Source organism: Ruditapes philippinarum, unplaced genomic scaffold (assembly GCF_026571515.1).
Source record: "Ruditapes philippinarum isolate M1 unplaced genomic scaffold, ASM2657151v2 ctg1425_1_1_1_1, whole genome shotgun sequence".
NCBI lineage: Eukaryota > Metazoa > Mollusca > Bivalvia > Venerida > Veneridae > Ruditapes > Ruditapes philippinarum.
In genome coordinates this window covers 75,633-87,643 of record NW_026864317.1, presented here as the reverse complement: position 1 = coordinate 87,643, position 12,011 = coordinate 75,633, and the positions used below count along the sequence as shown (strand labels likewise).

Below are 12,011 nucleotides of genomic sequence, written 5' to 3'. Positions count from 1 at the left end.
GGTGTTAATTACACAGCCATGTGTTCTAACAGCCTTTGTTTGCATTTAAATGTGTGATAAAGTGCTTTATCAAATTAATTGTTACCATTCAAATGGCTGTAGTGGTATTTGAAAGTAAACAGTAAGAACTACTTTTCTTTTGAGAACTTCCGTGACACATTGTTGCCTGATAATCACATGGGATATATTTACTTAAAACTGGTTTAGTTATCGCCCTTTCCTATTGTTACGCCTTTTGTAACTTGCATGTATAAGTCAACGGCTTAAAATTTTGTCAGTAAATTTAGACCAATGAATTCATTAGTCGAAGTCTTGATGTGTTGTTACGCAAGTCCCTTCAACTTCGATTTACCAAAGTTCTACTGTAATATGATTCTATTATAGAGTTTGTAGTTAGTATATGATACAATTATTCTCCTTAACTATGGATACAGATGCAGAACAATGTTTTCATATTGTACATAACTCAGTAAAAGACACAGTGGCGGGACCATATTTTCTGTCTATCATGCAGCATTTACTTTGTGTCAGAGATGATTTATATGCCAGGTAATATTTAATTGTCTCTCAAAAATAGATTTGATGATGATTTAGATTTATTTATTAAGCTTACCTGAGTACAAGTTCAAGGTGAGCTAATATGATTACTCTCCATCTGTCAAATATGACAGCAACTAAATGACCCTTGTGCTGCCTCAAGATCACACTTGAAGGTTAAATGTCAGCCAATTGCTTCATATCAGCTCTATAAAATTCTAGATCTTTTGAAGATGTTTCTTCGAGTTGTGCATTCTTTTAAAAAAGGCAAAGAAGGAAAATTTAAACTAGAGCAGAGAATTTTCCTAAACTTTGCATGATTAAAGAGAATCATGTAATATGGCCAACTTTTGTAGTTGTTAGTCCCCTACCGGTTTACCGGAGGGGACTTTAGGTTTACCCTCCGACCGTCTGTCCGTCCGTTTGTCCGTCTGTCTGTCCGTCCGTCTGTCCGTCCGTCAGTCCGTCCGTCCGCAAAACTGGATCCCGCGATAACTTGAAAAGTACTGAAAATATTTTTATGAAACTTGGTATATGGATAGATGGCAGTATGGAGATTATGCATGTCTTTTTCTTTTCTTCCTATGTTGAAAATTCTGGTTGCTATGGCAACAAATAGGCTGAAAATATGGCAAATTTTACACATAAACTGGATCCAGTGATAAGGCAAAAAGTACTGGAAATATTTTTATGAAACTTGACATATGGGTAGATGGCAGTCTTGAAATTATGCACGTTTTTTTCTTTTCTTCTTATGTTGAAAATTCTGGTTGCTATGGCAACACATAGACTGAAAATATGGCAAATTTTACACGTAAACTGAATCCAGTGATAACTCAAAAAGTACTGGAAATATTTTTATAAAACTTGACATATGGGTAGATAGCAGTCTTGAGATTATGCATGCCTTATCTGTTCTTCCTATTTTGAAAAAATATCAGTTGCCTTGGCAACAAATAGGCTTAAAACATGGCAAATATAACAATATTTGTGATTAGTCAAAAAGAGCTGAACATTTTTATGAAATTGCATCTTTAATTCAAGAGTTATCTCCTCTTTAAGAATTTTGCTTTTAAAATGGTATATTTTGGTAACAGGGATGTTTCAAATATTAACTTTAGAGTGTCTTTCAGTCCGTCTGTCTGTCTGTTCATAAAAACTGTATCCTGTGATCACTTTTAAAGAACTTTTCCAACAAATTTTTTTAAAATAGAGAAAAATTGAAACATTAGTGAATGGCCAATGGCCCTTCAGAATGTTGATGGGGTTCTAACCGGTAGGGGACTTATGGATTGCTTGCAATACTATGATAATTGCTTGTTATTTTATGAACATGTATAATTATCATAGTTTGAAGTAGTCTAGTTTTATATGTGATAATTCATGGTCTATGTCAGCTATCTACAATCTATCACTGAGTTTTAGAAAATGTTAATAAGTAAATGAATATTTGAGTATTTGTAACAGCCCTAGTGTGTGTTGAATGAAATGTTTACACAATCATTATTACTGTATTTCAGGCCACAGTACTACAAGTTAATAGAGGAATGTGTTACACAGATTGTTCTGCACAAATCTGGTGCTGATCCAGATTTTAGATTGACCAGGAGATTTGAAATAGATGTAGAACCATTGTTAAGTAAGTAAAACCACAATAAATAAGCTGCAATACATATAAAAGGACAAACATTTAAATTTTGAGACTCGAATGCTTGAAATTGTAGAAATTTGGTTTAAACAAGGTTTCACTTTTAAAATATAGTCTGCCAAGTCCAAGCCATTTCCTCCCTATTTCTATTTTGTTATGCCCCCCTTCGAAGAAAAGGGGGTATATTGTTTTGCTAATGTCGGTCTGTCCGTCGGTCTGTCCGTCTGTCCGTCGGTCGACCACATGGTTTCCGCTGATTATCTTGAAAAGTATTTATCACAAAGTCTTCATATTTCACATAGTTATTGGTCATTACTAGTAGATGACCCCTATTGATTTTGGGGTCACTAGGTCAAAGGTCAAGGTCACAGGGACCTTAATGTCAAAATGGTTTCCGCTGATTATCTTGAAAAGTATGTATCACAAAGTCTTCATATTTCACACAGTGATTGGTCATAACTAGTAGATGACCCCTATTGATTTTGGGGTCACTAGGTCAAAGGTCAAGGTCACAGGGGCTTAAAATGTCAAAATGGTTTCCGCTGATTATCTTGAAAAGTATGTATCACAAAGTCTTCATATTTCACATATTGATTGGTCATCACTAGTAGATGACCCCTATTGATTTTAGGGTCACTAGGTCAAAGGTCAAGGTCACAGGGGCCTTAAATGTCAAAATGGTTTCCGCTGATTATCTTGAAAAGTATGTATCACAAAGTCTTCATATTTCACATATTGATTGGTCATCACTAGTAGATGACCCCTATTGATTTTGGGGTCACTAGGTCAAAGGTCAAGGTCACAGGGGCCTTAAATGTCAAAATGGTTTCCGCTGATTATCTTGAAAAGTATGTATCACAAAGTCTTCATATTTCACATAGTGATTGGTCATCACTAGTACATGACCCCTATTGATTTTGGGGTCACTAGGTAAAAGGTCAAGGGGACAGGGACCTTAAAATGTCAAAATGGTTTCTGCTGATTATCTTGAAAAGTATTTATCACAAAGTCTTCATATTTCACATAGTGATTGGTCATAACTAGTAGATGACCCCTATTGTTTCTTGGGTCACTAGGTCAAAGGTCAAGGTCACAGGGAACTTAAATGTCAAAATAATTTCAAGTGAATATCTTGAAAAGTATGTATTACAAAGTCTTCATATTTCACTCAAAGATTGATCATTACTAGTAGATGACCCCTATTGATTTTGGGGTCACTAGGTCAAAGGTCAAGGTCAAAGGGGCCTTAAATGTCAAAATGGTTTCCGCTGATTATCTTGAAAAGTATGTATCACAAAGTCTTCATATTTCACATAGTGATTGGTCATCACTAGTAGATGACCCCTATTGATTTTGGGGTCACTTGGTCAAAGGTTAAGGTCACAGGGGCCTTAAATGTCAAAATGGTTTCCACTGACTATCTTGAAAAGTATGTATCACAAAGTCTTCATATTTCACATAGTGAATGGTCATCATTAGTAGATGACCCCTATCGATTTTGGGGTCACTAGGTCAAAGGTCAAGGTCACAGGGGCCTTAAATGTCAAAATGGTTTCCGCTGATTATCTTGAAAAGTGTGTATCACAAAGTCTTCATATTTCACATAGTGATTGGTCATAACTAGTACATGACCCCTATTGATTTTGGGGTCACTAGGTCAAAGGTCAAGGTCACAGGGGCCTTAAATGTCAAAAGGGTTTTCGTTGATTTTTCCCTAATTGAACACTTCCATGTACCCATTTTTGGCAATTTTCTGTAATAAAATTACCAATTATGTGAGTCAATGGCTAGAAAGGGGGGTATATGTGTCGTTTCATACTGTTTATAGAGAGATCAGTTTAACAACGTCATACATTTAGCAGGATGTCTGCATAAGTCTTACAAAAACAGTGGTCAGTTAAGGGAGCAGTTATCAGATTATTGATTAAAGGTTACACTGTTTCTTATGCTATGGGCTAAAATGTTGTCAAGGTGATGAAATGTTATTACAAAAAACATCTTTAAGTGAAAACAACCATGTAACGGTTATTATGTCTCCCCCACCTCGGGGGGAGACATATTGTTTTTGCCCTGTCCGTCAGTCCGTCAGTCCGTCCGTCAGTCCGTCAGTCCGTCCATTCTTCGTTTCCGGACGATAACTAGAGTTCCTTTTGACCTACAGCCCTCAAACTTCATAGGATGATTGGTCTTATAGAGCTGATGATCCCTATTGTTTTTGGGGTCAGTAGGTCAAAGGTCAAGGTCACACTGACCGTTGGTCAATTTCTCGTTTCCGGACGATAACTAGAGTTCCTTTAGACCTACAGACCTCAAACTTCATAGGATGATTGGTCTTATAGAGCTGATGATCCCTATTGTTTTTGGGGTCAGTAGGTCAAAGGTCAAGGTCACACTGACCGTTGGTCAATTTCTCGTTTCCGGATGATAACTAGAGTTCCTTTAGACCTACAGACCTCAAACTTCATAGGATGATTGGTCTTATTGAGCAGATGATCCCTATTGTTTTTGGGGTCAGTAGTTCAAAGGTCAAGGTCACAGTGACCGTTGGTCAATTTCTCGTTTCCGGATGATAACTAGAGTTCCTTTTGACCTACAGCCCTCAAACTTCATAGGATGATTGGTCTTATAGAGCAGATGATCCCTATTGTTTTTGGGGTCAGTAGGTCAAAGGTCAAGGTCACAGTGACCGTTGGTCAATTTCTCATTTCCGGATGATAACTAGAGTTCCTTTTGACCTACAACCCTCAAACTTCATAGGATGATTGGTCTTATTAATCAAATGATCCCTATTGTTTTAATGGTCAGTAGGTCAAAGGTCAAGGTCACAGCGACCGTTGGTTTAATTTCTCCTTTCCGGATGATAACTAGAGTTCCTTTAGACCTACAACCCTCAAACTTCATAGGATGATTGGTCTTATTGAGCAGATGATCCCTCTTGTTTATGGGGTCAGTAGGTCAAAGGTTAAGGTCACAGTGACCATTGGTCATTTTCTCATTTCCGGATTTCTCCAGTTCCATTCCTGTTTCCATTCACAGTTATTCTCAGCAGTGGGGGAGACATGCGCTTTTTTACAAAAGCATCCTCTAGTTATTTTACCTGTTGTTCAGTATTCGTAAAAAAATACACATTTACATAGAGGATATTTGTTTGTTTATATCTTACACAATAAACAAACAAATTTTCTTTTTATTTTATGCATAAAAACAAGTTTAAATGAAGTTTCTTTAATATTAACTTTAATATTAAAATCTGTTTTCCCCACTGGTAGCCTAATTTTGGTCGAATTTCTCATAAAATACAAGAAGTCTTGAGCTGAAAAATAATTTCGACAATCAACGTTAAATTGCGAGGATATTGTTTCTTTTATTAAAAAAATATGAGTGATCACTTGTTTTTATAATAAAAACAAACAATTCTAGTAGAAAAAAAAGTCACACCAACAGACCTTATTTCCGTTACTTACGGAAAATTTATATTAAACCAGGCTTTGGGTAATGTTAGCTGCCCCCATTTTTAAAAGTTGTGTATTTCACGGGAGGAAAATAATTGTGTTTGATTCAGAAGGATATTATTTGGATTTGTTAGTCATACATCTTTTTATAAGAAAGAAAACTTATTCGAGGATTGTTACATACAATAAAAAAGTGTTGACAGATGTGTAATCATTCAAAAAGCGGCTAGTAAATTGGAAAACATGGAATTGTTGAAGGGCTGCCTAACAAACGTTGTTTACTTATTCTTCGGCTGATGGCTGTCATTGCTTTTCAAGTTTTCATATTGCATTAGGCAGTTATTGCTGGTAGGATACTTAAATATGCCCAAATGCCATTAAGAGCAGTTTTGCGCGTGGAAGGAATTGTTTTTTTCAGACTGTAAAAATGAAACAAAAAATTAAGAGACAATATTTGGTGATTAGTAATTTGAATGAATTGAAGTTAGTTTTCTTCTTTTAGTTACTTTCGAAATTTAAGTTATTTATCAGTTTCGGCTTTGCTTTTCTCTAAACAGCTCCGACAGTGTCAGAATTGTCAACAAAAATAAAACTGACGTACAACATGGGGAAAATCTTTAAAAAGTAGTCTCATCATTGAAAGGTGTGAAATTATATTTTGATAATTTTCACTGTGAAGTTATCAAATATAATTTTCACGGATAAATCAGTAATTCAATGAAAGGCATAAAATAAATTATAAATTTTATCAAAGAAATTAAAAATGTATGTTAACAATAAAAGATGTAAAGCAGTATCATTACATCTGAAATTCTAAATTTTGTTCCAAGACTGATCTTGCTATAAAACATGAAATAGCCTTAAACAGGTGAAGTACAATATTCAAAAATAAAAGAAGAATTTTTTTCAGTCAAGACAGAAATGATTCTGATTTAGTGAATTACAGGTATTGAAGAAGCTTTATACATGTGTTTTTCAGCAGCCCATAGCACACAGGTGTGCCAAAGACTGGACCAGTATTAGCTACTCAAGCTGAATCTTTGGCTGAAAAATTAGGGAACATTGATTTTAAAGCATGAAATAAATATCAGTTTAAAGAGTGTAGAAAGACTGTATATTTTAACATTTTTCACAGTAACTCTGTTGATAATAATATTGTACAGTATTGCAGAGAGAAATAGTCTAATATCATTATCACTATGAACTCAGTAACATTTTCACTGTAGATCAAACTGGCTTGTTTTAAAAACTGCAGCTTGATAAGTCATTGCATTTCAAAGATGAATAATGTAGTGGCGGAAAAATGTGAAAAGAAAGAACTATGCTTGTCACAAACATGTCTGAAACCAAAAACTTCAAACACTTTTTATGCCACTGCAGCATCTGCCAACCTAACTTGCCAGGATTGTTTCTTTGGTAAATCTGCTTCAAAACTACAAGGGCGAGAGATTAGATATATTGCATGAAACATTGTCTAGTGGACCTATACCAAGATTGTTGACATTACATTTCTGGGGTTGAAGTTTGTCTGGACCAGGGGGAATCATAGGTTTTCCCAATTAACATAAAGTAAAAGTTAAAAATAATTCTCCTGCAATTTACAATGGCTATAACTTAGATATTTAGCATGAAACATTGTCATGTGGATCCCTTCCAAATTATAGCCTTGGGGTTAAAATGGGCCCTGCCTTATGGGTTATAGGTTTTCACTATGTACATACAATTTTTAGCTCAACTATACGAAGTATATGGAGAGCTGTCCTACTCGCCCCGGCGTCGGCGTCGGCATCCGCGTCCGCGTCCAGATTTTAGATTAAAGTTTTGGTGCAGTAAAATATTTTTCACTATAACTTTGTCATTTCTTAAGGTATCAACTTCAAACTTCAAATATATGTTCCTTATCATCAACCACATCATATGTGACAAGGTTCATAACTCTAGCACCAATATTTTCAGATTTATCTCCCCTTGAACTTAGAATTTTCCTTAAAAAATACTATTTTTTACTGTTACTTCCCTATTTCGTAAGGGATCAACCTCATACTTCAAATATATGTACCTTATCATCATCCCCATCTTATGTGACAAGGTTCATAACTCTAGCACCAATAGTTTCAGATTTATCTCCCCTTGAACTTAGAATTTTCCTCAAAAAGTACTATTTCTTACTCTTTCTTCTTTATTTCTTAAGGGATCAACCTCATACTTCAAATGTACTTACATTATCATCATCCCCATCTTATGTTACAAGGTTCATAACTCTAGCACCAATATTTTCAGATTTATCTCCCTTTGAACTTAGAATTTTCCATAAAAAATATTTTTTTTTCTGTTATTTATTTATTTCTAAAGGGATCAACTTCATACTTCAAATATGTTTACGTTATCATCATCCACATCTTATGTGACAAGGTTCATAACTCTAGCACCAATATTGCAAGAATTATCTCCCCATAAACTTAGATTTTTTTACTAGAAAAATGTTATTTCTTATTATAACTTTTTTATTTTTAAAGGTATCTACCTCAAATTTCAAATACTTATTCCTTATCAACAATTACATTTTATGTGACATTGTTCATAACTCTTGATGCAATATTTACAGATTTATCTCTCTTTGAACTTAGGATTTTCTTTAAGAAATATAATAACTTCTTTTCTTTTTAAGGTATCTACTTCAAACTTCAAATATATATTTCTTATCATTACACAAATGTTGTGTGACAAGGTCCATAACTCTAGCATGACTATTTCTAGAATTATGCCCCTTGATCTTGGAATTTATGTTAACAAATATTATTTTTTTACTATAACTTAATACATAATTATACATAATTGATTTTTCTTTCATAGTTTTGTCCTCCTTACTGCGTCCAGTATTTCATTAGTCGAGCTTCGCTGTCTCCTGTGACAGCTCTTGTTAAAAAAGTCTTCTCCTCAGAAACTTGAAAGGTTAGAGCTGAGATATTTGTCATGAAATATGTCTAATAGGCCAGTAGAAAGTAGAAATTAAAAAAAAAACTGCTTCAAATTTCAAAGGTTATTTTAGATTTTTGGCCCAAAACATTTTCTAGTAGACCTCTACCAAGATTGTTAAAGAGTAGCCCTGGTCAAAATTGGTCCCACCCATCAGAAGTCATGGCTTTTCATTATATGTTTTTTTTTGTAAAAAACTTTAAAAATCTTTAATTCAGCAAATCCAAGAGCCTACAGTAGACAGCTACCATGTTTTTCAAATTATGGCACATTGTCTTTCATTTGACATGCTGAAATATGACATTGATAGTCTAATGTTGGGAGTCACAAGGTCAAGGTTACCTGTGCTAACAATAGAGTTGGAGGTCACTGGGTTCAATGTCAAGGCCTTGCATTTATATATATTTGATAAACTTTTATAGGTTAATTGTTTATTTTTCATTTCATTGAGTATCAACATCCTTTTTTCACAACAAAAGATCATGACTTAGTCAAGTTATTGTCCCCCGCCTTTTTGAAGAAAAAAGGGGGATATAGAAGTAGTCCATCTGTCTGTCACACTTTCGTGTCTGGTCCATAACTTTGTCATTTATCAAAGGAATTTGAAATAACTTGGCACAAATTTTTGTTATAATAAGATGATGTGTCATGCTCAACAACCAGACCCCTACCTCCAGTGTCAAGATCGCACTTGCTCATTCAAGGTCAACATTGTCTATTTGAGGGTATATGTTGTGTCCGGTCCATAACTTTCTTATCTATGAAGGGATTTTGTAAAAACTTGCCACAATTGTTCACAATAATCAGACAGTGTGTCATGTGCAAAAACTGATCACCTACCTCCAATGTCAAGGTCACACTTTGAGGTCAAAGATTAACATAGTCTGTTAAAGGGTATATTTTGTGTCCGGTCCATAACTTTTTCATAGATTAAAGGATTTTGTAAATACTTCGCACATATAGTCACTATAATAAGAGGATGTGTCATGTGCAACACCTGCATCCCTACCTCCAAGGTCAAGGTCACACTTAGAGGTAAAAAATTAACACAGTCTGTTATAGGGTATATTTTGTGTCCGATCTACAACTTCTTCATAGTTCAAGGGATTTTGAAATAATTGGCACAAATAGTCACAATAATAATACAACACCTGTACCCCTACCTCCAAGGTCAAGGTCACACTTGGAGGTCAAATGTTAGCAGAGTCTGTTTTATGGTTTATTTTGTGTCCCTGTCCATAACTTCTTCATAGATTAAGGGATTTTGAAAATACTTGGCATTAATAGTCACAATGATAAGATGATATGTCATGCCTAACACTTGTGTCCCTACCTTCAAGGTCAAGGTCACACTTAGAGGTCAAAGAGTAACATAGTCTGTTATAAGGTATATTTTTTGTCTGATCTATAACTTCTTCATAGTTCAAGGGATTTTGAAAATACTTGGCACAAATAGTTACAATAATAAGACGATATATCAGGCACAACACCTGCACCCCTACCTCCAAAGTCAAGGTCGCACTTAGAGGTCAAAGCTTGACATAATAGATTTTTAAATTCTGTGTTTCATTTTATTTCTTTAATAAATTTATTGTTGCATTTGCAGATCTAGCTTTGATCATAATTTTGGACTGAAAGTCCTGAGATCCATACCTCAATCTTTTGAAATAGCACAATTTTATGCTTCATATAAAACTTTCCTGATGCAGGGGACGTTGGTAACTCGGTTACAAATTCTTGTATGACTGCATTTACAATATCTTTAGCAATATTTCTGTCCAAACTGAATGAGTGGGTAAACATTTTGGAAATTTTATTACTGACAAGGGGGGAGCATTTGTGTTTTGGGGGGAGCCTTCGGGTTTAACTGGAAGGAACTTAAGGTTTGACCTATGGGTGTGGTGTGTTTGTCTGCACTACCAAATACGGATAGGGGGCCATCTTAACTATAAACCGAACAAAAGAGAACAATAGGGTTTATTCAATAACAGTAGAGGAAGGGGCTCTCTATTAAAAAAAAGAAAATAATGAAAGAAATGGCCCTTTATCTCAATTTGGTGGCATGTTACTCTGTTAGTAAGTCTATCTGTCCACAAAAAATAGATTCCTTGTTAACGCAAAAAGTACTGAAAATATTTTTATTAAACTTGATATTCTTTTCTTTTCCTATGTTGAAAAATTTGGTTGCTATTAACACTTTACACTCAAACCAGGCTTAGAACATGCAGAATAGCACACACAAAAAAATAACTAAGTTTATTTAATTTTACCCATGAAATATGGTGCTATATCAGTCAAATATATTTCATATTTTTTAAAAATAAATATGAAATATAAATATGAAAGTGGGCGGAGTCAAAACTTATATTTATTTTAAGGGACTTCTTTCGCCGTTTTGTTTGAAAAATTTGATAAATACAAAACAACTTTTTCTTGAATTTTGTTTTGAAAACTATCTAGCATGATAGAAAATGGTCTAACTAAGAAAATTAATTCGAACACCAATATCTTTAATTCAGTAATTAACGCTGTACAGACGTTTAAAGAGTTGTTTACATGACGTCACAATGTAGCGCCAAACAGCGCGTGCTTACGCATAAATTACTGCGTGCTGTACAATTGCAGTTGGTAGCAAGCAAGGGGATTCGTTACCATTTTCTTTGATAATGAAATTAAATAAAAAGGTTATTTTTTCGTTTTTCGTGAAATATGGTATATATTTTCACTCAACATGATAAAATGCCACATATTTCACTCGCCGTACCGGCTCGTGAAAATATGTGGCATTTATCATGTTTCGTGAAAATATATACCATATTTCACGCAAACGAAAAAATATCCTCTTATTATCTGTTTTTTCCCATATCTTTCTGTTTTAAGTGTCCCAGTTGACATGTAACAAATTCAATTTTTAATATTTTAAGATTTTTGGACCTCAGCAGAGTTCCTTTAAATTAAACATATGTAAAAATTTAATCAAGGCAACATTGAAATGTTCACACTTAAAATTATATAAAAAAAAGATTCTGGGTTATTTTGGATCATCCCTTGTATTAATGTATACATGTATATTACTTAAATTTATGCATGTTTAAAAATAATTGGAATAATGAAAAAAGAAATCAATATTTTCAGTATCAAAATTTAATCAACTGATATAAATCTTTATTCTTCAGATACTTTAAATGAGAAATCAAAATTTGAAGATAATGAAGTGTCAGTGGGAGAAATGAGTTCCAAACTAGAGACAGCACTTACAGCTAAACAAGAATCGGAGGCCAAAGTTCTCACTATGGAAGATAAAATAAAACGATATGAGGAGGAATTAGCCAGTCTTAAAGAAAAGGTGAGATATATCTGTTTAGTTACAGTGATCATTTTGTTCAGCATCAAAAAAT

The 12,011-nt window shown here is 34.2% G+C and overlaps 1 protein-coding gene across 1 annotated transcript in view; it reads left to right on the top strand.

Annotated features, from left to right (window-relative positions):
- Window positions 1-12,011, top strand: part of LOC132725171 (protein diaphanous homolog 2-like) — a gene marked incomplete at its 3' end in the record, with an annotated part of 109,470 nt that overhangs the window by 21,840 nt on the left and 75,619 nt on the right. The window contains 3 exon segments of the mRNA XM_060710257.1: window positions 434-549; window positions 2,058-2,176; window positions 11,790-11,959. Coding sequence (XP_060566240.1) covers window positions 434-549; window positions 2,058-2,176; window positions 11,790-11,959 — 405 coding nt within the window.